At 45.7% G+C, this 27,564-nt stretch overlaps 2 protein-coding genes, 1 long non-coding RNA gene and 1 pseudogene across 4 annotated transcripts in view; 1 reads left to right on the forward strand and 3 right to left on the reverse strand.

The window, feature by feature from the left end:
- Nucleotides 1-2,820, reverse strand: part of LOC144375737 (oxysterol-binding protein-related protein 11-like) — a 116,866-nt gene extending 114,046 nt beyond the window's left edge. The window contains 1 exon segment of the mRNA XM_078041170.1: nucleotides 2,623-2,820. Coding sequence (XP_077897296.1) covers nucleotides 2,623-2,763 — 141 coding nt within the window. The 5' untranslated portion in view covers nucleotides 2,764-2,820.
- Nucleotides 2,821-2,856: 36 nt separating this feature from the next.
- LOC144376388 (uncharacterized) overlaps nucleotides 2,857-27,564 on the forward strand; it is a 39,526-nt gene continuing 14,818 nt past the window's right edge. Inside the window, exons 1-2 of the long non-coding RNA XR_013436826.1 lie at nucleotides 2,857-3,598; nucleotides 6,758-6,911. This is a non-coding gene — a long non-coding RNA (uncharacterized LOC144376388). The remainder of the gene's footprint in view (nucleotides 3,599-6,757; nucleotides 6,912-27,564) is intronic.
- LOC144376386 (guanine nucleotide-binding protein G(I)/G(S)/G(O) subunit gamma-5 pseudogene) lies at nucleotides 7,014-9,141 on the reverse strand (annotated as a pseudogene).
- Nucleotides 9,831-26,092, reverse strand: LOC144376377 (palmitoyltransferase ZDHHC19-like). Of its 2 annotated transcripts, none has more exons than XM_078043916.1 (6): nucleotides 25,638-26,092; nucleotides 24,696-24,868; nucleotides 24,164-24,245; nucleotides 20,701-20,786; nucleotides 20,157-20,349; nucleotides 9,831-11,382 (listed from the first exon to the last, which is right to left on the reverse strand). In XM_078043916.1, exons 1-6 carry the CDS (start codon nucleotides 25,842-25,844, stop codon nucleotides 11,368-11,370), a joined length of 756 nt encoding a protein of 251 aa, XP_077900042.1. In that variant the 5' UTR covers nucleotides 25,845-26,092; the 3' UTR covers nucleotides 9,831-11,367. The 2 variants fall into 2 exon arrangements, with proteins under 2 accessions (XP_077900042.1, XP_077900041.1); XM_078043915.1 differs by lacking the exon at nucleotides 9,831-11,382 and adding an exon at nucleotides 12,421-19,409 and having other exon boundaries at nucleotides 25,638-26,079.

Here is a 27,564-nt window from a genome sequence, read left to right on the forward strand (position 1 = left end):
ATTCTGGGTTTCATCACCAAAAACTAAAAGGATAAACAATCTTAATAGACATCTCACCAAATAAGTCATACAGATGGCAAATAAGCATTTGAAAAGATGCTGGACATCATCTGTCATGAGAAATGCAAATTAAAACAAAGAAGTAAGGGGCTGGGGTTATGGCTCAGTGGTAGAGTGCTCACCTGGTGCATGCAAGTTCCTGGGTTTCATTCTCAGCACCACATAAAATAAATAAATAAAAATAAAGGCATTGTGTACAACTAAAAGAAATAAATATTTAAAAAAACAAAGAGGTACTACTATGTACACATTAAAATGTTCTAAATCTAGAACACAGACAATATCAAATGCTAGCAAGGATGTGTAGCAAGAAGAACTCTCATTAATTGATGGTGGGAGAACAAATTGGTACAGGCACTTTGGAAGGCAGTTTGTAATTTTTTTCTTATAAAAAAATTCTTATCTTTTTGTTCAGTCCTCAGCAGGATGGCCTTCTGAGGACTGAACCCAGAGACATTTTACCACTGAGTTACATTCCCAACCTTTTTTATATTTTATTTTTTTAAACTGTTTTTGTTTTATATATATGTACATATTTTTTTAACTTGTTCATGGACCTTTATTTTATTTATTTATATGCAATGCTGAGACTCAAACCATGTGCCTCACACATGCTAGACAAGTACTCTACCACTGAGCTACAATCCCAGCCATTATGTTTCATTTTGAGACAGGGTCTCACTAAGTTGCTGAGTTGGTCTCAACTTAGGATCCTCCTGCCTCAACCTCCCAAGTAGCTGGGACTAGAGGCATGAGCACCTGGCTACATTCTTACCTATGATCCAGCAATGGTACACCTAGGTATTTATTTACCCAACAGAGTTGAAAATGCCACACCAAAACCTGCACATGTTCGTACTTATAGTAGCTTTATTCATAAATGCCCAAACTTGGAAGATCCCAGGATATCCTTCAATAAACAGACGGATAAACTGTGGTATATCTGAATAACAAAATATTATTTGGAGCTAAAAAGAAATGAGCTATCAAACAATGAAAAGACATGAAGGAAACTTAAAAGCAAACTATTGTATGAAAGAAGCCAGTCTTTCATACTACTGTACTACTTTCATACTACTCAGAGAGACTACGTACTGTATGATTACAAAGACAGGGCATTCTGGAAAAGGCAAAAATTATAGAAACAGTAAAAAAAAAATGAATAAATAAATAGTTGTCACCAAACAGGAATAGGGTGGGGAGAAAGGAAAGACCAGGTAGGATAGAAAAACTGTTCACGACAGTGAAAATAGTTTGTATGATACTATAATGGTGGATACATGTCATCATGACATTTTTTGAAACCCATAGAATGCTCAGCATGAACAGTGAACCCTGTTGAAAACATGGACTGGGTGATGATGATCAATGTTAACGTGTACCCTCTGATGGAAGGTGTTCACAATGCACCAGGCTATATGTGAGGACAGGGAGTACTGGGAAATCTCTGCATCTCCCTCTCCACTTTGTTGTGAACCTAAAACTATTCTTTAAAAAATTAATTTTTATAACTTAAAAGTACACTGAAAAAAGTCTTCATGCTACTATGGCTTGTTATTTTCTTAAGCAGGCAAAATCTTCAACTCCTGTACTTAAGACTCTAATTACCTGATCTCTAAACTTGAAGTTAAGAGTCTTCCTAGTTACATTTAGCAAACAACTTTTGACTTTTCCTTATCCATTAATCTTAAGAACAGGCAGTTTCATATTAGCACTAACACCTGTTGGGGTGAGGGGGTGCGAAGAAACAAAATGACTGGATGAGACGTGCACACTGAAGGAGACCGGGCAGGAAGGTCTAACATGAAGCACTGTACTGAATTGCTAAAGTCCTTCTATTTAAAGTGGTCTACAAACCTTGCATTACAAGTATAGACACTTTGGAATGAAATCACTTACAAATATAAGATGTTACATTTTCACACAAGTGAAAATCACTAATTACCCAAAGGGATTCAGATAAGTCTCCAATAGAAAATGACACCTTACCCCAAGTAAAGAAATTAGAGCCGAACAAGTACAAAAATATTTCATCTGCACCTTACCTAGAACCTTGCACTTTCTTCAGTCTGCACCCAGCCAACCCCTCTTTATTGCTCCGACTTGCTGCTCACCCTAGTTTGGCGTTCCCTTCCTTCTCGAATACCGCTGTCCATCGCTCACAGTGCCCCCATTAAATAGCCATCTTCCCAGCAAAACCCTTGTCAGATATTTATATATATGTACATATTTTTTGTAATTTTCAGGTGTAGCGACCACTGAAAGCTGCCGCTCCTCCAGCCTCGCCGGCAGGACTGGTCACCGCACCCACAGCCCCACAGCCCGCGCCTCCGAAGCCCTCCCGTCGGTCGCCGTGCTCTTGACGTTCGCTCCCCACCTACAGCCCCTGCTTTCCACGAAGAGCCTCCCCCTCAACACACCCAGTGCTGCACCTGCGGCCTCTGCTGCCCAGCCGTTCCCCGCGACCCCGGGGCCTCCCAGGCCGAGCCCACCCGCACAGCCCAGCCTAGCCCACTAGGCCCGGACACAGGCCTCGAGGCCTCCGCCGCCCCTTCTTCTCACCGTGTCAGCTTCGGAGCCTTCTTCCCGGGCCCTTTCGGCTTCCTCACCGGCCACAGCCTCCAGCCCAGGGTCGGGACGACCCAGCGGCTCCAGGGTCGCAGGCTTGAGCTGCCTCTCGGGGTCCGGCGGTGCCTGCTCCATAGCTGCAGTTCAGCGCGGCGAGCCCAGTGCCACTGCGCCTGCGCCGCCGACCCGCCCGCAGCCGACCCGCCCCTCCGCTCATCTCCTGCGACTGAGACCGGCTGGGGAAGGCGGGGCTGCGGCTGCGGCTGCGGCTGTGGCTGCGGCTGGGGCGTCCTGGGAGGCGGAAAGGCTGGCCTCGGGAGGACCTGGTCAGCTACTAACTCTGGTTCCTGAAAACTGGAGAAACTGGTAGAGCGAGAGAAGGAGGGAAAGGGCGAACACAAGGAGTAGGTATGAGGACCATTTAGATTGATGATCATCTAGAAAATGTGAAACTCAGAAGAAATTGGAGACCCCAGCCGGACCCACTAGGCCTCTGCTTTGCCTGCCATTATTGGTTCTCTTTTCTCTCGCCGAGATCCGGACGGCATAAATTATTAGCTCTCGACCGGTTGAGTAATCGGTTCAGCAAAAGGCAACACTTGCAGTGTTGTGAGGAAAGTGAGGCTTTGGGCTGAAACAGGATTTCAGTTCCCTTGTTGTTTAAGGCTTAAACACAAAAGTATTAGAGATCTCTGATAATTTTGGACACATGTCTCTTGTTTGAGTCCCTGATCTTGCTTCTCGGACAAGCATTCACTGTGGTAACCTGTGGAGATGTTCACGAGCTGTAGCTGACAGTGGTACTTTGAGGTACTTTCTGTACAAGGTCTGGTCTCCATTTTTCAAGGCCAGGAACTGATCTTCCTGACCAGTGAGTTCAAGTTGTGACACACAATTTTTTTCTTCTGGAATGCTCCCCTGTCTCTTGGATGGTGACAAATTTCCATGCATCCCTAAAACATGTCAGTTTGTGAGTAAACCTATTATGATCTTTCTCTTGTTATTTTTCACTTTTTATTTATATTTCCATCTCCCCCAGCTAGACTTTGGCCTCTTTTTTTTTTTTTTTTTTTTTTTTGGTGGTGCTGGGGATTAAACCCAGGGCCTGGCACATGCCAGGGAAGCACTCTACCAACTGAGTCATGTCCTCAACCCTAGACTTTTAAGGAAAGACCCTCTCCTCTCTTTCCCAAACCTAGGATATTTACAAAGATAGTTAAAGGAATTTTATCCACTTATTACAGATTAGTCATGCCAAGTAAATGTTCAGAAAATTGTGTGTGTTTGTGTGTGTTACTGAGGATTAAACCCCAGTGGTGCTCTACCACTGAACTACATCCCCAGCCCTTTTTATTTTTCATTTTGAGTCTGGGTTTTGCTAAGGTGCCTCCAACTTGTCATCCCCCTGCCTCAGTCTTCATTGCTGGGATTACAGGCCTGTACCACCCATCATACCTGGCCAAGAAAACATTTTTAAATCAGGAGACAATCTGTTTATCACAGAAGGATATCTTTCCAGGAACATATTAGTATTCATTATCATGTGCCCTTTGCTCAATTTTGAGATATCCAGAAAACTTGATCCTAAAGCTATCAGGATAATTGCTGTGAGCTGGTAAGGTATGTATCTCACCCCTCAGTGAGTGAGAACAAAGGAAAAGGCTCCAGACTCTGCAAAGAAGTCAGTGAGGGGAGACCGTCATATTGCTTTTAAAAAAAAAAAAGAAAAGAAAAAAGTAAAACCAATCAGGTACGTTGGTTTCTCTTTCATGCCTCCTCTTTTTTGTATGTGTATGAAAAAAAAAATTCTTTTCAAGTCTGCCTTCAATATACATTTTCAATTGTTTTTCTGGACACAGTTTTGTTCCTATATTTTCTTAAGAGATATCCTTGAGAAAAAATTTTTTTGAAAAATCTAGTCTCAGCCAATCATTGCAGGACATGTCTCCTCATCCCCACTCCTCAAGAGGCTGAGGCAGGAAGATGGCAAATTTGATGCCAGCTTGGGCAACTCAGGGGGACCCTGTCTAAAAACAAGGGGATTGGCTGGGTATGGTGCTCATTAGTAGAGCACTTGCCTAGCATGTGAAAGCCCCTATTTCAATCCCCTGTACCAAAAAATAGAGTCCTTGAAGAGGCTAATATCAAGACAAAAAGGATGCAATGATCATATTCCCCTAATTTATGTACATATAATTGTGGGAGAATTAGATAAGCACTGATAATATTTATTATATATTTCCTTAAATATCATACATTTGGGGCTGAAGTTGTAGCTCAGTGGTTGAGCACTTGCCTGCCATGTGTGAGGCACTGGGTTTGACTCTCAGCACTACATTAAAGTAAAATAAATAAATGAGCACAATGGTGCTTGCCTGTAATCCCAGAGGCTCAAGAGGCTGAGGGAGGAGGATCACCAGTTCAAAGCCAGTCTCAGCAAAAAACGAGGCGCTAAGCAACTCAATGAGACCCTGTCTCTAAACAAAATACAAAAAAGGCTGGTGATGTGGCTCTGTAGTTGAATGCCCCTGAGTTCAATTCCCCAGTACCCAAACAAATAAATATGTCCACCTACAACTAAAAAAAAAAATTTTTAAAGATTAAATTACATTAGGGCTGGAGTTATGGCTCAGTGGTAGAACGTTCGCCCACCATGTGGAAGGCCCTGGGTTCGATCCTCAGCACCACATAAAAATAAATAAAGATATTGAGTCCGAATACAACTAAAAAAATAAATATTTTTTTAAAAAAGATTAAATTATATTAAAAAATCATACATATACATGATAAAACCAGGATCACAGCTGGGCATGGTAATACACAACTGTAATCCCAGCGACTCAAAAGGCTGAGGCAGGAGGATCCCAAGTTCCAGGCCAGGCTCAGGAATTGATTGAGACCCAGTCTCAAAACAAAAAGGGCTGGGGATGTAGTTCACTGATAGAGCACTCCTGAGTTCAATCTCCAATACTGCGAAGAAAAAGGATTACATATAATGTTATTTAATTTAAAAAAATTTTTTTGTTGTTATAGATGGACATAATACCTTTTTTTTTTTTTATGTGATGCTGAGGATCAAACCCAGTGCCTCACATACACAAGGCAGGTGTACCCTCTACCACTTAGCCACAACCCGGCCACCTCCCCAATATAATTTTATAATTTATTTATATAGAATACCTTTCTGTATAACTAAATATAAACGTGTGTGTGTATATGTGTGAGATCAAAACCAGGGCCTCGCACATGCTAAGTAAGCACTCTGTTCCTGAGCTATATCCCCAACCTTTATTTGTATATGTGTGTGGTACTGGGGATTGAACCCCAGACCTATTGTATCCTAGGCAAGGGACGCATCACTGAGCTACATCCCAGACTCTTTTTACTTTTATTAAGACAGGGTCTTGCTAAGTTTCTAAGGTTAGCCTTCAACTTGTGATAGTCTTGTCTCAGCCTCCTGAGTTTAGGAATGTGCCACTGTCCTGGCCCAGAACTTTTTAAAATAAAATCAACCCCACAGCATTGTCATCTGATAACAAAAAGGTAACAAAAACAATAGGAAAAAAATGTTTCCCCCCAATATAAATAAATATGTATATATATATTTAGTTGTAGTTGGACACAATATCTATTTATTTTTATGTGGTACTGAGGATCAAACCCAGTGCCTCACATGTGTGAGGCGGGTGCTCTACCACTGAGCTACAGTCCCAGCCTTTCAGTTATCATTTCTAGTTGGAGACACTTTGTGACAGAATAATATTATCTCTTTTTTTTTGGGGGGGGGGGTACTTGGGATTGAACTCATGACACTTGACCACTGAGCCACATCCCCAGACCTATTTGGTATTTTATTTTAGAGACAGGGTCTCATTGAGTTGCTTAGCACCTTGTTTTTACTGAGGCTGGCTTTGAATCTGAGATCCTCCTGTCTTAGCCTCCCAAGCTGCAGGGATTACAGGCAGGCGCCACTGTACCCAGCCTAATATTATCTTCTTTTAGCATGATCCAACCCAGTTGTTTTCTTGACTGTTTTAAAATAAATCTGTTCTGCATCATCTGATACAAAGCTCATGTACTCATCATAACCAATGATACAGCCCTTATCATTATATTCATTTGCTCATAGAACCACCCCTGAAATTGGCACCTATTTTGCAAGCATCTGAAGAAGAGGTTGATGGGCTGCACCATTGCCTTCTGTGCTTTTGGCCCGACCATACCCGTGGTGGAATCTCTGACAGACCACTCTGACTGCATGCTATTACCTCAGAAAGCCACTTGTGAGTAAATATATTTCTGCAGGATCTCTTAACGGCTACATAAAAATCTATAACAAAATCATTATAATTTATATTGTAATTTATTTAATTCTCTGTAGTAATTTCAAGCTTTACACTTTACTTTTACACTGTGGTGACCTTCCTTCGATCTAACAAACATCTTTGTGTATCGAACCACTTGTTTCTTTAAAGGATTTGGGAGATCCCTGTGCTGTGGATCAAACCCAGAGCCTCACGTGAGCTAGGCAATTGCTCCACCACTGAATGACACCGTTGGACCAGAATGGAGAGATTTTACTGGGAAATTTTATTCAAGCTCTGATAGTACCTAATGAAATGTTGCTGTATGACAAAATAATGGGTTTCTAGAAAATGATTATTTGTACCCACCAGATACACTTATGATGCCAGGCATCAGATTTACAGATTTACTCTGGGGTTGTTGATGAGCTAACACATTGCTTTTTTCCCCAAGTAAAAAATTGGAATCTATTTATTTATTTTTATTAGTAAAATTATACATAATACTGGGATTCATTATACCATATTCTTGAATGCACATAATTTGATCAGTCTCATGTCCCAGCTAACATATTCTTATTTTTGGTACTGGGAATTGCACCCAGAGGTGCTTAGCTGCTGAGCAAAATCCCCAGCATGTTTTTGTATTTTATTTAGAGACAGAGTCTCACTGAGTTTCTTAGGGCCTCACTAATTTGCTAAGGCTGGCTTTGAACCTGCAATTCTCCTGCCTCATCCTCCAAAGCCGCTGGGATCACAGATGCCACCACAACTGTCTAACATATTCTTTCTGGGTGAGGGGAGGTGGTATCTTGAACTTTTCGTTTGTCTTCAATGCTGGGAATTTAACACAGGGCCTTATGCAAGCAAACGATTTATCACTGAGGTACATCCCCAGCCCTTGAGCATTATTTTTAATACATCTATCTTTTGGACATGACCTGATGGCTGGGTATCATGAGAAATACAGTATTTTATGTGTCTGGAACTTTAAGTATATTTTCACTCAAAATTCCTGTAGGACAGGAGTTTCACAGAGTAATGAACTGGCTCTGGTCATATTAAACAAGATGAGACAACCAGCAAATAAGGGAAAGACCTAAAATTGAAATCCAGATTTATAGTACACCAGGATTCAATATCTGGGTTATGTGGCTTCTCTGCAAGAGGAAGATATTTTTTTTTTAATACTAAGTATTTTGAGCCAGGTACAGTGGCACTTGCCTGTAATCCTAGCAGCCGGGAAGACTGAGACAGGAGAATCGAGAGTTCAAAGCCAGCCTCAGCAAAAGCAAGGCACTAAACAACTCAGTGAGATCCTGTCTCTAAATAAAACACAAAATAGGGCTGGGGATGTGGCTCAGTGATTGAATGCCCTTGAGTTCAATCCCTGGTACCAAAAAATAAATAAATAAATAAATATTTTATTGTATGTTGCTGCCAGTGTATATAAAATAATTACCCTTGTGAAATAGAAATTCATGAAAATTCAGAGAGGTAGATGTTAAGGATTGACAAAAGTAGATGATATTAAGGTACATGTGTTATAGGGAAATTTTTTGTACAGGTTTCAAATTAAGCTCTCTTGAATATTCACTGGTTCTTGAGCAGTGGGTTTGGGAAACCTCAGAAAGATGACTACAAAAAGGAATAGACTTTCTGGGGTCTGAAGGAACTTGTACATGAAGATACTCCAGTCAGTAGGGGATCATGGTGAGCATTCTGCAGACAAAATTTTTTCAAGTCTGCAACTGCCTGGGAAACCTTCACGTGGTTGAGTCTGGCCTCCAGCCAGACCTGCTGAACCATCTTCTTCATAGTGTCAATGCTGGAGGAACCAGACATGGTGCATTTGAGGGCCAGGTGACTCTTCTGTCAGAGGGTCCACAGGTCACTGTCAGCTGGGCCAGACGACTGGGCAGCGTGCAGCAGAGAAGATTCTTTTTTGTGGGGGTGCTGTGGATTGAACTCAGGGGCACTTGACCACTGAGTCACATCCCCAGCCCTTTTTTGTATTTTCTTTAGAGACAGGGTCTCACGAGTTGCTTAGCACCTCGCCATTGCTGAGGCTGGCTTTGAACTCACGATCGTCCTGTCTCAGACTCCTGAGTCACTGGGATTACTGGCGTGCACCACTGCGATTGGCTAGAAAAGAGATTCTTATAGAAAAAGAGATAAATAATTGCCAGGAATTAAGGGCTGATTCTTTTTTTTTATTTGTTCTATTCTACATGACAGTAGAATGCATTTTGACACAACATACATAAATGGAGTATTACTTCTCATTCACATGGTTCAGGGCTGATTCTTTATCTGAAAATCCAGAAAGAGAAGCATGTCTCCTGGGAGCATGAAAGCAGTCACTCCAGTGTAGCTGAAGTCTGGGAAAGCCCAAGGCTAACTTCATGGAGACCCCATACTTCTGACACAGAAGGCAAAAGATAACCCAGCACAGTGTGATGAGGGCCTAAGAGTAAATGGGAAGTCTCAACTGGTTCTAAGGATGAGTTACTGTCTATGGGGACACATTCCTCACTGAGCTAACAGAAGGAAACTCAGTTCCTTGTATCTAAATAGCATGTTTTAGGTTTCCATTTTGTTGTGAATTCAATGAACAAATATTTGTTCAGCTCCTATGTTAGCTTGGGAACTCCATGAAATACCTATTTTCTGTTCCCCGTTGTCCAGGTTCTTATAGCTGTCTGGCGGCTACATGAGGACTGTGATTGTCACTTTCTCCTTCTTCTGAAACTACACCCTTGTATTTCCTCCTTTACCAGTAACCGCCCCCCCACCCAGCCCATCTCTCTTTTAGTATCAATGTGAATGACATTTGTCTTTCTTCACAGTGCAATATCTAATTCCCCTCTTCCGTTACCACCATATTCTTTTTTAAAATTTTTCTTATTGTGTGAAGGCTTTATTGGAACAATTCTTCCATTGCAGCCTCCCATCTTGGGAGTTGAAGACCCTTCTTTTATCTCCTTTGGGTTAATTATTTCAAACAGGTAACTTAGACCATTAAACTCCCAGGAATTTGAATCTTGGATCAGAAGGGATGCTGGAGGTAGGGCTAATGGCAAATCTAGGGCCAGATTATTCATGAACCTGTGGATTTGTGCCAGCTCCCTGGAACTGCCTTGATTCTGCAATTTGCCACGCACCAGATAACTGCCTTAATTCTATGAACTCCTGATACCCTTCCAGGAATTTCTCTATTTGCTTTGTATAACTAGAGTTGGTCCCTGTTCTATGCAAATCACAGCTGGAACTGATGCAGTAAAGCTTCTATTCATTCAACTGAATATGCAATAAATTTTATTGAACACCTATCCTGCCCCAGTCAGTCTCAGTGTCTGCCAAAGTGATTATCCAAACTGATTTGTGGCAATATGTCCAAGGAAAAGATTGAGATTCAGTTTGTTGATCAGCTTTGTGTCACTGTGACAAAATACTTGAGATATGCAACTAGTAAGGAGAAAAGATTTATATTTGGGTTATAGTTTCAGAGGTTTCATTCCATGATTAGCTGATTCTGTTGCTTTTAGGCCTATAGTGAGGCAGAACATCACTGCGGGAGCATGTGGTAGACCAAAGCTATTGGCCTCGAGGTGCCTAGGAAGCAAAGGAGAGTTTGCTTTTATAACAAAGCCTCTCACTCAAAACCCAGTAAACTCTGAACCATAAATGAACGAATGCATTGATGAAGTCAAAGCCCTCATGATTTAATCAGTTCTCAAAGACCCCCATCTTTGAACACTGCTGCTTTGGGGACCAGCTCTTCAACACTTGAGCTTTGGAGGTCATCTAAGAATACCCAGAATTAGCAGAATTAAACCCTAAGCTGATATTTATTTTTTTTAAATGTTTATTTCTTAGTTTTAGGTGGACACAATATCTTCATTTTACATTTATGTGGTGCTAAAGATGGAACCCAGTGCCTTCTGCCTGCTAGGCGAGCGCTCTACCACTGAGCCACAACCCCAGCCCTCTAAGCTGATATTTCTTGAGAAACATCCCCAAATTTCTATGTCAAGCTAGTTACTAGAAATCTTCAACAGCTGCAAATCATCAAAGAGAGACATTGCTCCCCTGCCAGATAACTTAAATTACCCTTTGACAGAGGTTATAACTAGGCAATTTATACCAAATAAGGTGGCAGGAAACCCAGGTTATTGGCCAAGGTATTTCAAGCCAAGTGAGTCTTATAACATCTCCCAATTATTATTATACGTGAGTAATGACAGATTAACTGTAAAGATACTTTGCAAACACAGAGGAGCCTGGCAATTGAAGTTCTAGAAATGGATAGTTTTCTTTGATATTCAGAAGTTGTCAGACTACCTGATTTTTGTTTGAAACTTACTAAGAATTCATTACAAATGGGATATTCCTAATTCCTCAAACTTCCCCAGCTACCGCCTCCAAATCCCACCTAGTTTCTTTCTTTCTTTTTTTTAAAGAACAGGGACCAACTCAGAAGAGAGAGAGAGAGAGAGAGAGAGAGAGAGAGAGAGAGAGAGAGAGAGAGAAAATTTTTTAATATTTTATAGTTTTTTTCCAGCAGACACAACATCTTTATTTGTATGTGGTGCTGAGGATCGAACCCAGGGCCGGGCATGCCAGGCGAGCGCGTTACCGCTTAAGCCACATCCCCAGCCCGTCGTTCTTTTTTTTTTTAGTTGTAGATGGACACAATATTTATGTTTATGAATTTATTTTTTATGTGGGGCTGAGGATCAAATCCAGTGCCTCACACGTGTGAGGCAAGCGCTCTACCACTGAGCTACAGCCCCAGGCCCCCACCCAGTTTCTTAAACAAAAATTCTTACTATGGTCTGAATATTTGTATCCCTACTCCCAACCCCTAAATTCATATGTTGAATTTCTAAGCCTCCAAGGTGATGGCATCAGGAAGTGGGACCTATGGGAGATGATGAAGTCATGAGGGCTCTATATTCCTGTATACAGTGCATGCCTATTGCCAGAGATTACTGTCTTTAAAAATGGGATAGTGAACTTCAAAATAAGCCAAGGGGGTTTATCTGCCCCTTTCAGCAAGTGAGGACACAGCAGGAAGTTATTTATGAATCAGGAAAGCCGGTACCATGACCTTACATTTTCCAGTCCCCAGAACTATGAGGAATAAATTTGTTGTTTATTATTTTAGCATCCCAGGCATACTAAGATAGTTCATAAACAAATAAATAGACTCTTTGCTCTAAGAATGATAAAACAGAATCCATGTGGGGAACAAACTCTTATCTAGTTGTGTTTGTTTATACTAAACAAAATAGTAGGGGAGATATAGGTACATTCACAGTTTTAAGTGTAACTTAAAAGTGAAATGGTGGTGGTTGTTTTTTTTTTCCTTGTTTGTTTTGATACCATGGATTGAGCCCAGGGCACTTAATCATTGAGCCACATCCCCAGCCTTTTTATTTTATTTTTCATTTTGAGATAGGGCCTTGCTAAATTGCTGAGGTGGTTTTGAACTTGTTATCTTCTTGTCTCAGCCTACTGAACTGCTGGGATTACTGGTATGCACCATCATACCCAACCCCAGGATTTGTTTGAAATGTGTGTTAAGTCACATAGACAAAGAAAGTACTGTCATGAAGGAAGAAGGGACTTATACCACTGATCCCTACAAACAGAAGGCACTGCAGGCTGTGAATGGGGAGCACACAGGGAAATACCAGATCAGTCAGAAAACAAGGTCAGAGCCTTTATTGTGGTTTCCGAGGGAAGGACTGGGTGAAGGAGCATAAGTTTTGAATTGTTTGGTTTGGCTAACTCCAACAGGCTGCAGCGTTTAGGAATGTCTCTTGCAATCTGGTACCTGGCCCTGGGGCAATTAGGTAAAGGGAACACTAAGAGCTTGCTAAAAGAAGAGGTTAGGAGTATAGGCCCTGGAGTGGTTGGTATGCATATAAGTGGTGTGCCTCAGGCAGTTTTTCACTGTCTTTAGGAATTGGCTAACCCCAAAGAAGCAGTCCCTTATTTAAAAACTATAACCACAACAACAAAAAGCAGAATAAAAAGGTATGATTAATACATTCACAGACAGCCCTACTTGTTTTGGCACTTTTCATCTTTTTTACTAACTCTTTAAGTGTCCATCTCCCTTTCTAGGTCTGTGAACAATGAGCACAGGGTCATATTTTACTCTTGTCACTGGTGGGTGTTCAGGATATGCCTGCTAAATGAATGAGCCAGTGTGCGTGTTTAGGCAAAATTGAGGGTAAGTACAGTCAGACAAAAGAAAACAAGCAATCAAATAATAAAAACTGTGGTTTTACTTTAATAAGTCAGCTAGGCAAGAGAGTCAGCTTCTGGCCTGCTGCCCACTTTGACTCTTCAGATACCACTGGGGCCAAAGGAAAGCCTCCCCCCACCCCTTTTGCAGACTTCCCCCCATACCTGTATACTCTCCAAAACTGCAAGAAAGGGAGTAGGTACGAATGAATAGGGAGACAGCCAGAGCTATCTCCTCAGTATTCCCTCCCCAACCCCCAAACCTGCACTCCTTTCTCAGCCCTTTCCCCATGGGCTTGGTCCTATGAGAATTCTAGCTTGGTCTCTGTGTTTTCTTTAGACAAAAGAGACAAGCTTGGGGACAGGCAAGCAGTGGGAGTCACTGTGTTAAAATCTTGACAGGCTCTTGGCTCATGTCCTTGTAAAATGAGGGAAATACATAAACTCAGGGAAAACTGAGCTTACAATTGTGCAGCTCCACCCTGTCTCCATCTCCAGTCCTGTCCCTGACTATGGCCTGCTGAGGGCCATTGCCAAGTAGGAATGACGCGTCGAAATTTCCTTGCCAGCGTACCCCATGTTAAATGGAAATTTGCTGTGACATTGCATGTGTCTTTGAGAAAGGTGACCCTGCTCAAGGACCAGGGTGGATCCAGGTTTAAGGTGTATACTGCAGGTTTTAGGAAGTATCCTGGTTTAAGATAATTTGGGTTTAAGGTGTTCCGGTTTAAGACAATCTGGGTTTAGGGAAGTTCCAGGTTTAAGGTTATTGCTGCTGAGTATAGGGCGTTCCTGCTGCCTGAGTTTCCATTGAGTTCTCAAGGAATTGAGAAAGTATTTTGGGACGTGATTTTTCCCCAGAACGTGTTTGTGTAGAGGCCGGTGTGAGTTCGGGAATAAAGAATTGTTGTTTGAATCTACAAAGCTGTGAGTGGCTCGTGATCTTGTGCCCAGCCAAGACTGCGGCAATGGCCCTTCTACAAATGTTGGACCTCCAACTCAAGGAGGGGCTTCTCTCTCGAGACAGGTGGCATTCTCCCTTAAATGTGTATCTACTTTCTAAATAAACCTTTGTCTCTGCCTTTGCCAGACTCATGCTGAAATTCTTTGCTGCCCTGAGTTCCCTCTGGGAACTCTTTGGACCCTTCTTTGGAGAGATCTCTTCTCCATGATAGTCAGTTACTGAATTAGGCATGGTCCTGGCCACCTGCCTCCCATAGATGGCATGCCAATCACTGAACCGGTCACAGGAGAAGATATTTCTCTGAAGAATGGTCTGAAATGTTTCCAGAGAAAGGGGGAACTTGACTCAGGGCCAGCAGAGTTCTTGCAGACATGACAGAAAAGAATATTACCATGCACCAGTCAAAGGCAGAGATAGAGGTTTATTTATGAATTAGATACATATTCAAGGAAGAATGGGGGCTTATCTTAAGAGAGAGACCCCGTTGGGGTAAAGCAGGCTATCTCCAGAGAGCAACCTGTTGGTATGGGGTGTTTGCAGAGAGAGGATTGCTAGGGGCTGGACTAGAGGTGGAGGCAGAGTAGAGTTACACAATTTCACACCCTCGCTTGCACATTGCCCTCAAAGTTGCAACTGTTGGAGGGAGCCTTTCACATTTCAGTGGTTTATGGTGCTTCTTTTGACACTTAGCATGTCTCCCTGTCTTCCCAAATTACTATCTCAAAATAACCAGTTTTGCAAAAGAGAAAAGGTTTATTTAGGAGGCAGCCAAGCCAGAAGACAGATCAAGTCTCAGATCTCCCTCTCCATAAGGGTTAGGGATATTTATGATAAAGAAGCAGGGAGGTCTAAGGTACGGGGAGAGGTGATTGAGGTAAGGAAAATTGAAGTAATCAGTGGTCTGTACACGTGGAATCAAATTTCATTGCCTTCATAGGACACATGTTCAGAAAGTGTTGTTGGTAGGGGCAAAAGGACAGTGCAAGTAATAAATAATGGGGTCAGATCAGAAAGATGGGGGCTGGTTTGAAAGGAAAAGTAATAAAATGCTAATACCTCTAGAGCACTTCCCCTTTTCCAGCCTCCAGGGATTGTTCCTCCCTGCAGGGAGTTGCAGGGACTGTTAATGAATGCCTCCTAGGCTGCTCCCTTCTTGCCAGGACCCCTGGTTGGCTTCCTTCTGGCCCTTGGATCACTCCAACTTTTAGGTCAAGTAAGCAGGTTGTGGGGAAGAGAAGGCATGAGAACAAAGGAATTCTAAAGTGTGTAAAAGGGGCAGGATACCCGCACTTCCTCAGACAACCAGCCCCTCTGCCCCAGGGGTCCTAGCCTTGCCTCACCTTCAGCCACTTGCAGGGCCTTCTTGGGTGGGGCGGTCAGGGCAGAGCAGGGCAGGGCTGAGCCAGAGGCAGCAGGAGCACTATGGGGACAGTGCAGGGTTGGAGAAGGGTTTAAACTGGCCTCCTTCTCAGCAACCAGCCCTGTGCTGAACTTCACTGCCAGCTCTAAGTTTGCCTAGAGAGTGGGGCCCTGTGGTCACTGCCCAAGCCCTTCCCCTGCTGGAATGGCCCTAGAAGCAGGAATGGGAGTGGTCCCCTGGGAACCAGAGAAAGCCATCAGGCTGATGCCACCAGGTTATCTTGGGCAAACTCTTCCCTCTGCAGGTCCCAGAGCCCCATCTGTGAAACTGGGGGTGGCAGACAGCTGGATGAGGTAGCCCTGAGTCCCTTCCCTCCCTAAAGACTTAAGAGTCTGTGACCCTCAGTGTGGTATCTATGATTACCTCGAAGACTCCAAGTCTGAGCAAAGGGAAGACAGATTCTCCTGTGGCACATTAGTTGGCGGCAGAGCTGGGTGACTAGGTTGAGTCTCATCCTATATGCCCTGACTTTCCAAGAGGCCCACGAGGAAAGGTCTGGAGATGCTAGGCTCTCCATCCCAGGTTCTGAGAAACTGATGTGACTCCATTTTTGAGCTTCTATCTCAAGACCTGTCCAGAGGGAGGGGGCATGACTCTTGTCCTTGGAAAAACCCACAGAAGGCTCTTAGGCACATACCCACCCTGCTGAGTTGTTTAACAGAAGGGATCTGCGGTGCTAGGTGCCCCTGACTCAGTTACACTAGGTAAGGACCCATAGCAACCCCCTAGCAACCACCAATCAGCATGAGACAGGAAAAATACCTGAAATGTTAGGTGACCTCCCAGTAATTTTGGTGATTGATAACATGATTAGACAACCCTGCAGTTTGGCATATACACCCTTGCAACCCTTCCGGGCCTAAACCAATCAGTTCAAATGTATCCACCATTTGAACTCACCAACTACCCTTACCCAACTGTTCCCGCCAGTGCATGTGCTAATCAATGTTAAGAATTGTTGTTTGATTTTCCCGTGGTATAAAATGATTTGCTGTGTGATGTTGTGATGCATAGAGTATCCCCCCAAAACCTATAAATCCTCACTGAACTAAGGGTTGGGACTCACTACTCAGGACCGCTGCGTTGGAAATGGTTGAGAGTCCAGGCTCGAGCCTGCAATAAAGACTCTTGTGTAACTGCATTGGATTCGGCTCCTGGAGGTCTACTGGGGTCCCACAAATCTGGCATTACAGTTCTAGGAGCTTGTGGGCACCTGGTAGCCCTGCAGGCGTGGGGGCCATTTCTTGGCTCTGGCCCAGGGATGGCAGAGTTTCCTGGGTATGTGGACAGTGGGCCCCATAACTGGGCCCCTATAACACCCCTTGCCTTATCCATGGGCCAAGGATTGGGTGGGGAATATCTGAGAATCAAGGGCACATTTAGCAGAAATGAGAAGGGGGCAAAAATGGAAGGGGGTGCAGCCCAGTTGGGGCCTCTCAACTTGGCAAGGAGTCACAAGACTGGCGCAAGGCTTAGGGTAGAGGGTATGGTGGAGGACGTCAAAGGAAGAAATGTTCTATGTCCCACTTAATGCTCAAGAAGCAGTGAGTGTGATCCAAGGGCCTTTCTTAAGGAAATCCTAGGAATCCTAGGCTGGGGATAGGGGGCAGACACACCTAAAATCTTCATCCCAGAGCAGGAAGTCTTTGCCTTTGGAAAGGCCACGCCCTCTTTTGAGAATCTGAGGGAAATTACATCCTTCCTCAGTGGGGAAACTGAGGACCAGATTGTCAAGGAGATGTCTCACATCTAGCTTAGGATTTGGAAGGCCCTTGCCTGAGACTGAGTGAGGCCCTGTATACCTGAAGGCAGGGAGCCAATGAGTGCAGACCTGAACCAGGCAGGATGGCAGGGGGATAGGCAGGATGGCAGGGGGACAGCCAGTGGGACTGGCAGGAGGCAGCATGAACTCCCCAGAGACTGGGGCCTGGCCTTCTTGGCCTCCCCCCCCCCACTGGAGCTGGACTCCCTCCAGCACTCCCCCACCCAGGTAGTTCTACGATGCACATCCAGGCCTTGGCCCAGGCTCCTGGACCGCCTCTCTCCTCCCTCACCCAGATCCAGTTTAGCGGGAGGGCTCTCCTTGGGGAATGAGCTTGGGAGCCTCTGGCTTCCCCACTTGGCCTTTCCCCCTGTTGGTCAGTAGGGTTGAGCCATCCCTCCTGCACACACAGGTTCACAGGCACTAAAACCTGGGCACAGGGACTCAAAAAGACTCCTCCCCTCCTTCTCTGCCATGTGCCCATGAACTTGGGCTTCCCAGACAGAGGAAGTGAGCAGGAATAAGATTTGAGAAAAGCCTTAAGCCTGAAAGGGACTTGAGCCCATGGAGATAGATACTGGAACAGGGAGAGAGGATGAGAAGAGTTGGAGTTCCAGCCAGGACAGGCGGGTGGGGCTGAGCCTGGGCTTCCCAGGACAGTTTGGGGAGGAAAGGAAGAGGGAAGAGCAATCTTGTGGTGGGACTCTGTGGTCTGGAGAGTTGGAGACACATCCTGCATCGTAGGTCACCCACCTCCTAAAGTTGGTCAGAAAGGATAAGGGGCTAGGCGAACAAACCCCCGAGGATGAGCTCATACCAACACATGTGCATACTCTCTCTCTCTCTCACACACACACACACACACCCTAGGGGACATGTATCTGACCCCTTGGTTGACATCTTTTTGCCTCCACCTTTATCACACAAGATGGTTTCACCCTGATACAAGTATGGAAAGAAGCAGTATGGTTTGTCTGTCCTGATGCTTCATGTGGCAAGATGATATGGGGTCCTTGATACAAATTCAGAGAGCCCCACAACCACTAATAGTACTCTGGAAATTCTGAGATGGTCAGTTGCCCAACTAGTGGAGAAAATAACCATGGATCATTCCAGCTGCATTCATTGCTTGCCTGCTGTGCACTAGATGAAACTCCTCACCTCCTCCTCCAACAACCTACTATGAAGGTGATATTACTCCCAGTCCCAAGATCACACTCTGGAGACTAACAGACCTACCGTTTGATATGCCCCCTGCCCCACACTCTGGGGCCTGCAGACTCAAAAGACCTGAGTCTACCCCAGGGATAGGACCAGAACCAGCATCTGATGCACCCCAGGAGGAAGGGACCAGGGTGGGACACAGTTGCAGGAGAGATGCAGGATGAATACCCCCACCCTCCCACATCTGGGGAGGAGGCAGCCAGGAGGGGGCTCCAGACTGCCTCAGGCTGGCTCACCTCCCACAAGAGGGCTGGGCCAGACTTGGTTTTCAAATTCCTGGGCAGCGGCACCCCCTGCAGTCAGACAGGGATGCTGCAGGGCAGGGCTTGTTCCATCCCCAGTGCTAGCTGGGGGTTTTCTCTCCTCTCATCTTCAGCCCTTGCCAGGAAGCCAGCCAGGTCAGTCACTGTGAGTATTACTGTTGCCACATTTTAAGGATGAGAGAAATGCTAAGTGTCTTGCTCAAGGTCAATGAGCTAGACAATGTTGGTTCCCGAGCTTGGGTCTCCAGAGAGCAAGGATCTTCCCTTCTAAGAAGGCTTTGTTCCAGCCCCTCAGAGCCTCCCTACACCCCCAGGAAACACCGCTTCTCTAAGCCTAGAACAGACAGAGCAGCCATAGGAAGAAGTAAAAACTATTTACAAATGTACAACAGGAATAGAAGTCTTAGCACTCCCAATAGGGGAGTGATTGAGGGCTCAGCTACCAGAGGCCTCCACATGGAGGCTCAGAAGATGAAGTTCAGATGTCTTAGTATCCAGCAGTGTGAATGGGTGAGTGAGAGGCTCATGGATGGGAGGCCAAGCCTTCTCTGTGGGCTTCTTGCTGCGGCATCGGGCTGATGGAAATCTAAACACATAAGTCAATACATGGGGTTCTTTCTAGCCTCTATCCTGCAGTTCACAGTCATGGCTCTGGGCCCCAGGAGGCAGGACAAAGGAGAGGGCTGGTATCCCAAGTACTGCAAGGGCCCTTGGGGGGCACCATGGGTTATCTACCCTACTGCACTCCTAATGCTCCACTTCATATATTTCACATGGGATTTCAAGTACAAATTTCCATTAAAAAAAAAAAAAAAGAGCCAGGCACAATGGCACATGACTACAATTCTAGTGGCTTGGGAGGCTGAGGCAGGAGGATCACAAATTCAAAGCCAGCCTCAGCAAAAATGAGGCACTAAGCAACTTAGTGAGAACCTGTCTCTAAATAAAATACAAAATAGGGCTGGGGATGTGGCTCAGGGGTCGAGTGCCCTGAGTTCAATTCCCTGTCCCCCTCTCTCCCAACAAAGAATCTCCTTTAAAACATAAATTACTAGTCTCAGTCCTCATTAATAACTGAGGAAACTGAGGCCTAGAAAGGTAAGGGACTGGCCAAGGCCAACTAGCAAATTAGTGGTGCAGTCTTTTCTCTTTGTCTATTCAGCAACACCTGGGAGTGCTCTGAAACCTGGACCCCGCACACTCCAGGTCCATAATTCCATTCCTTAAGCTCCATGTGCTTCAGCTTCAGGGCCAGCCTGACCTCAGGGGCCTCCCCCAACACATGTTCGACCCACAGACATCCCTCTCCCAATGTATACCCACTATTCCTCACCTCCTGTAAAGCTGCAGCCTCGCCACTCCCTGGGGGGCCCTGCCCATGTGTTGGAGATGTGGGCCCAGGGAACTCTGTGGGATGGTGTTGACGGGAATGTTGTGGCGAGAACTGTGTGTGCACTGGGTTCCCTTGTTCAGGGTCCCACTCCGTGCCTTCCTTCCGCTGCATCCAAATAGCTGCAGACATGTACCTGGGGTTCGACAGATCAAATGCAGGGAGTCACTACCCACCTTGGCCTGGTCCCCCTGACCACCCTCACCCTCAGCTTGGAAAGCACAGAGCCCAGGGTTCCCAGCCAGGAGTCTTATCCCGGCTGCAGTTCCCCTTTACCCATTTCTTAGGGCAAGAACCTAGAAGGGCAATGAATAGGGATGTTCCCAGAGGCTCCCAAAGTGCCCTGGAGAAAACCCCAAAGGAAAGGACAATGGGTGACAGGGCCTGGGAGCTGGGGTCAGGGACCAGAGAAGAAGACCCAGCTTTATCCCACCCCACTCCCACCAGCCCCAGGTCTACCACTTGAGCCTCCAGTTTACCAACTCACTTGGGTCCCACTGGCATACAAATGGTCAAGTACCAGTTGTTGGCACAGCCCAGGTCGAAGGGGTTGTTTTTCCGGATTGATCTGCCCTGAGGGAGATGGGGATGGGAAGAGGAGCTCAGAACCAGCAGGACTGGTCAAGGCCATCTCCCAGTGACCCTTCCTAAGTTAGTCAGCTAAGCCAGGGCTCAACCCAGGCCTGGAGCAAGATTCTAAGAGCAGGGGAGCCCAAGAGTGACCCAGGGCCTCCTGCCTTCCTAGGCTCCTAGGAAGAGTGACCTCCCTTGACCCACTTGTGAGCAGCTGTCCCCAGACAGTGCTGACACTGCACCCCCTTCTCCTGCCTTCTCAGGGCTCCTCATCATCTTGTGCCTCCCTGTGCAAGATCCTTGTTCTGTCTCCATTGGCTACACCTGTCCTCTTACCTCATCCTTCCATATACCCCCCCCCACTTTTTTAAAAAATATTTTTTAGTTGTTGTTAGACCTTATTATTTTTTAAATTTGTATGGGGTACTGAGGATCGAACTCAGTGCCTCACACATGCTAGGCAAGTTCTTTGCCACTGAGCTACAACCCCAGCCCCTTTCAGATACCTTTTAAACTCTTCCTTGTGCTGCTCAATTGCTCCAAAGACAATGTCACCACCCCACTCCCACTTCATTTCCCCACCTCTCATTTTTTTTCTAAAATTATGCCTTAATTGAATTTCACTATTTGGTAGGACAGGGGCAGTGGGGAGGCCCAATCATAGTTTCCTAGTCAAAAATCACATGGTCCAGGAAAATCTGGGCTGAAGGCCTTCAGTACACAAAACAGTAAAGGTCAAGCTCAAAGTAAAGGCAGACCACAGGGCTGATGAATAAGGGCCAAGCACAGAGTCTCAGCTGGGAGGGGGACCAGATATGGCAGTGGTGGGCTGGTGACTAAAAGGATGGGAGGTGATGAGCAGAGAGGCTCCTTTGTCTGTTCACTGTCTCGGGGTCTGCAGTGCCCCCTCCCCAACTGATGCTGCCCACCAGTCTTCCTGAAAGAGCCATTAGTCAAGTGATTGCCATACTAAAGGAATCCCATGACAGAGATGTCCACTCCTATCATTCCTATTCAACACTAAAAAGAAAAAGCAATAAAGATACACAGATTGGAAAGAAGGTAATGAAACTGTTCTTCACAAATGACAATTTTCTATGTAGAATGTACAACAGCCACAAAATACTGGGGGAGAACTCAGTGGTTGAGCATCCCTAGTCCTAGAAAAACAACACTAAGGACTCCTGCTTTTGGGAAGATGCTATGAAGAAAATGGAATGACAAGTCACAGACTGCAAGAAGAGATCTGCAAAACCTAGATCTGAATCTGATGTAGAAAACTCTTAAAACTCAATAAGAAAACAACCCGTTTTTTCAAATGGGCAAAAGACTGGAGTAAACGCTTTTTGGGGAGTGGGTACCACGGATTGAATATAGGGACACTCAACCACTGAGCCACATCCTCAGTCCAATTTTTTTGTATTTTATTAGAGACAGGGTCTCACTGAGTTGCTTAGTGTCTTGCTTTGCTGAGGCTGGCTTTGAACTCGGAATCCTCCTGTCTCAGCCTCCCAAGCTGCTAGGATTACAGGTGTGTGCCACTGTGCCCTGCCAGGAGTAAACACTTTACCAAAGACCTACTGATGGCCAAACAGACATGAAAATAGGCTCAACATCATTACTCATTAAGAAAACACAACCTGGAACCTTAATGAAATACTACAACTCATTTAATAAGACAGGTTATGATTAAAAGACAAAACAAAATAACAAAGGACAGTTTGAGGGGCTGGGGTTGTGGCTCAGTGGTAGAATGCTTGCCTAGTGTGTGTGAGGCACTGAATTCAATTCTTAGCACTGCATATAAATAAATAAAAAGTCAACTGATACCTAAAATATATTTGAAAAAAAAAAGTGTGAAATGTTGGTGAGAATGTGAAGCAATTAGAATTCCCAAACATTGCTGGTAGAATTTAGAAACCTTACAGTTGTTTTAGAAGACAAACTTGGCAATTTGCTACAAAGTTCCACACATTTACCTTATGACTCAGCAATGCCACCCCTAAGAATTTATTCAACAAAAATGAAAACTTATGTTCACATGCCTGTGCACCAATGTTTGGGGCAGCTTTATTTATAACTACCCCAAACTAGCTGGGTGGCCCACACCTGTAATCCCAGAGGCTTGGGAGCCTGAAGCAAGAGGATGGCAAGTTCAAAGTCAGCCTCAGCAACTTAGTGATGTGCTAAGCAACTTAGTGAGACCCTGTCTCAGAATTTAAAAAAAAATAAATTTTTAAAGCATAATGGAAGGGGTGTTAGGAATGTGGCTCAGTGATTAAACACCCCCAGGGTTCAATTTCTAGTTTGAAAAAAACAAAACAAAATACTGGCAAAAACTAGATATAATGTAAAAAATCCTTCATTTGGTGAATGTATAACAATCTGTAGGGCATTCATATGCTACTACACAGCAATAAAAGGAAATAAAATACTGATATGAGCGACAACATGGATGAATCTCAAATACATTGTGCTAAATATATAAAGCCAGAGGAAAAAAGGCAATGACTCCATTTACATGTGATCCTGGAAAAAAAGAAAAACCAGAAGGACATAGGGAGAGAGACTGACAACAACAGGTGAATGAAAGGATATTCTGGAGTAAAGAAACTGCCTAAACTTGATCATGCTGGAGAATGCAGGACAGTATCCATTTGTCAAAATCCCTTATCCTAGACTAAAAGGGTGAATTTTGCAGTTTTAATTTATTCCTCAATAAATGAGTTTTTTTTTTTTTTTTAATCCCACCATGGCTCCCAGGTTTCCACTTCGTCAAAACTAAATTTCAAGCTCAACTTTTAGGGGCTTTTTAATCTTGACTCCCACGGGGTCAACTTCATTGCCCATGCCACCTTGGGTTTCATTTAGAATTGTTCCCCCCTCATTTCCTTAACATCCTACTTTTGGGTTTCTGTGCCTTTTTGCAAAGGTGTGCCTCTCACAGACAACACACTCCTGTCTTCCACCTTTGCAAAATCACACCTAGGACAGGAAGAGTGGCACGTCCTCCTCTACAATGCTGGCCTCACCAAACTCAGTTTCTTCCAGGCTGCTACACCACTCAGGACCAACCCCCGTCTCAAGCATTTTCCTAGGTGTCTGCTGGTGTTATTCTGATCACAGGGTTCTTATCAACACAAGCGCAGGAGGTACCCATCCCTCAAATAACAGGCTCTCCATGCAATGCACCCAGGAGGGAGAATGACCACTGAGCTCCAGGGAGAGGAAAGATCTGAGCTGTATCTTAAGAGGTGGGTCTGGAAGGAATCATGAGGCACTATCAGGACCAAGGGCAGTGAAGATCAGTAGAAAGTTCTGGAGTCCCAAAGATGCAAGATGCCTCCGCACCGTCTGGTATTGCAGTACTTGCTTACCTTGCTCACTGACACAGCCTGGACCACCAGGAGCATAATGACAGGCAGCAGGAGTACCAAGGCCGTTACAGCTACTGCGATGCTGTGAGCACACAAGCTAAGAAGAACAGCCAAACTGTTCTCTCCTGGCCCCGCCCAATGACCGACACGCCCTCACTAGCCCCGCCCCGGCTGCCCCCACCCACCCACTTTTTCCTCCCTGGCCTGGACAGTTAATCCAGCACACCCAAGAGAAACCTCACCCCACCATGCTGTCCTCCCACTTGTCCCTTTTCAACCTTCATTACCCCACTTCTTGGCCTCCCTAGATTCTTAACTCCATAGTCCATCCTACCCGGCCCATCTCCCTGACCCCACTCGCCTTCAGCCTGACTTCACAGGTCCTCCCAAGTGGCTTCTCCCTTTAGCCTTGCCCACACATCAGCCCTGCCCTCAGTTAACCCCGCCTCTTGGCTGTCCTGCCCCTTGGCTGTCCGTCCCTCCGCACAACCCATTCTCTTCCCAGTATGGGCCCTTGGGACTGTGTGGATACGCCATGGCTGAGTCCAGCGACAAGGGCATGTGTCTTGTACGAATGAGGAAAAGCACACAGGAAGCCAGAACAACAACCAGATAAAGACTCAGGGTCACCAGCAGCAGCACGAATACGCGGAAATTTCTTTGGCCTATACAATTGTTTACCCACAGGCAGTGGTGGTCAAAGTCCTAGGGGAGAGAAGGCAGACCTTGAGGGTCTATTTGGCTTAGCCCAACACCCCCAAATCTTGAGCCCTCCCCCCCAACCCAGCCCCTGGACCTCCTGCTCTTGGCCCTACTCGTGAGCTCCCGTCTCCAGGGTGAAACCAGCATGTCCTTGGATAGAGCACAGTTAGGATGCCATGGCTCATCAGGTCATTTGTCATGAGTGAGGTCTTTAGAGACAAGACCTGCCTGGTGTCACTTTGAGCAGGATACAGAAAAACTCTGAAGCTGTATTTTTTCAGATACTGGGTAAGGATGAGAAGAATTCCTTGCCCAGCCAGCCTTCTGTACTTGGAAACCAGTACAGGACGAATATGTGCACATGAGAGAAGAGCACTCAGAACCCAGGAAACCCTCAATTGGACACCCAGAGGTGGACAGGCAAAGATCCCCAGAACAGGGCAGCAGCTGGCCTAAAGTAATGGGTATCTAGTATCAGCAAGCTAGGGGTTGGGACAGTCACTGCCCTTCCTCCCCTTGACTCCACCAGGCTTAGCACAGATGGTGCTCTTTGCATGTCAGCACCTGTGCAAGCAAGGCCAGCCTTTCAGGACAGGTGCAGAACTGGAGGCAATAACATATATAAGTGACCAAGAGTGGCTAAGAGCCACTTGTAGCAGTGTGGGAAGATGGTCTCATACCCAACCCTGGACCACATATGATGTGAGGTTTCTGGTCCTGGCCAGGTGCCCTGGGATGGGTTGGTGAGTAGACAGGAAGGAGGAGTACTTACCTCCACACAGATATTACAGAAGGGACAGTGGTGGGTCCGGGGTGGACGATGGAAAGAACACTTCGAGCACCACTGCAGGCGGAAGGCCTTGTTGTTCACTCGTGCTATGTATTGAATGTTGGGGTCCTCTATGGAGCCTGGCAGGGGAAGAGATTTGAGCAGTGGCAGGAGGCCCTTCCACCACTCTACTGCTTGGGGCAGCCCCATAGCATCGTTGGGCAACAAGAAGGGTGGGGAGGAGGTGGGCAGGGGAACCCCGGTCCCTGTTGAGCAAGCTGACCACTCAGATGGGCGGGCAGTCAAAGAGAAAGGGCTGTCCAGCCACAGGAGCTCTATACAGAGCTCTCCCCTTTGGAATAGTGATCAGTGCTTGAAGTCGTGTGTAAAATGAGGAGGAGGAGGAGTGAACTGCGTGGTTTGGAAGAGCCTGCTGGCCTCTCTTGCCAGCCTGCTCAGTCCTCCCTTCTAAAGCAGCTGGAAAACCTCCAGGATTCTGTTTTTTCACACTTCGGTGGCTTGGGAAATGAAGTGCCAGGACCCAAGTAATAATGACATGGAGGGAAGGGATCCTGAGGCCATGGGGGCGGGGGGTGGGGTTGAGGGGGGGTTAGCACTTTTGAAATCAGCCCTATAGGCATCAGCCCTTGGGGTACCACCTCTTTTTCCAGGGGTCTGAGGCCTTACCTCTGTGTAAAATGCCTGGGTCTGACATGTTGAGGAAAATGAGGCTGTAGAAGGACACTAGAAAGAGTAGGCCCGAAACCACAGCAAATTCCCACTGCCCGTTCTGAGCCAACCACCGGCATCTGAAACCAGAACCAGACTCAGTCCTAGTCTGGGGAAACCCAGAGCTCCCCACGAGGCCTAGTTCACCTGAGGTAGGACTCACACGCCTTAAGGACAGATCTAAATATCCAGGTTAGAGACAGACCATGGAGACTCCACCAAATGTCGCCAGCATTACCAGTCTCTCACAGTTCCCTAAATGCGTCAGGCACTCAAAACCTCTGTGCTTGCACATTGGGTTTCCTCTAACTCTATATCATTCTTCCCCTGCTGACCCTCTCTCTCCACTTCCCTCCCTGCCTCTGTACTGTCGTTGTCTATTTTCCCTTCTGTGTCTAAGACACTGACACCTTCCATGGGAGACTCACGGAAAGGCGAAAAAGATGCCACTTATTGTAGTAAGAAGCATTGCATTAAAAGCTGGAAACAGGCTTGGTTTCAGCCATGAGGATTCGATCGGAGGTTCATTTGGGGGCATGATACTCTGTGAAGGGACCATGGCTAGACCACCTAGTCTCACAGACTGAAGCCACCAACGAACTCTTCTGGGTTGGCACCCAGACTGCCATGACAACAGAAGTGACATCACAGAGGTTCTGGAATGGGGGCTCTGGCTGCTTCCAGTGACTTCTGAGATCAACCTTCCCCCACCCTCACATACGCACATGTTGTAGACTGGGACATCTTGCTCTTATGATGGTAGCTTTGTTGGAGCTTGTGATGATGTGATGTGGTTTGTCCCCAAAGGTTCAAAGGCTGGAGGGTTGGTCCTCAGTGATGAGGTGGTAGAACCTGAAATAGGTGGGCCTAGTGGGAGGTAACTCAGTCACTCTGCAAGATGCCCTCTCAAGGGACTAATGGACTTCTCATGGGCCCCCATTTGCTCCTGTGAGAGGGGGTTGTTATAAAAAAAGCCAGATTGGTCCCTCCCTGTTTTGTGGCCATGCAATCTGTACTCCTGTAAGGGTCCAGCGAAACGTCGGAGTAAGAGACCACAAGAGACTGTCTTATGCAACAGCAGAAGGGTGGGTTTATTTGGAGACCAGCATGCTGGGGCCTGAGCTCTCTATAGCAAAGAGAGATAGAGCCCTGAGAACAGCTTGAGCAGAGCTTATATACTTTCCCTGGAGAGGGCAGCGAG

This window comes from Ictidomys tridecemlineatus, chromosome 3 (genome assembly GCF_052094955.1).
Source record: "Ictidomys tridecemlineatus isolate mIctTri1 chromosome 3, mIctTri1.hap1, whole genome shotgun sequence".
NCBI lineage: Eukaryota > Metazoa > Chordata > Mammalia > Rodentia > Sciuridae > Ictidomys > Ictidomys tridecemlineatus.

Bases quoted from the DNA above. Each gene is read 5' to 3' on its own strand.
- LOC144376377 (XM_078043915.1), bottom strand. From the start codon at position 25,844: ATGGGGCTGCCCCAAGCAGTAGAGTGGTGGAAGGGCCTCCTGCCACTG. The intron at 24,869-25,637 runs GTAAGTACTCCT...TCTCTCCCCTAG, and splicing joins TCTGTAATATCTGTGTGGAG to GACTTTGACCACCACTGCCT. The intron at 24,246-24,695 runs GTATCCACACAG...GTGTGCTCACAG, and splicing joins TCGCTGGACTCAGCCATGGC to CATCGCAGTAGCTGTAACGG.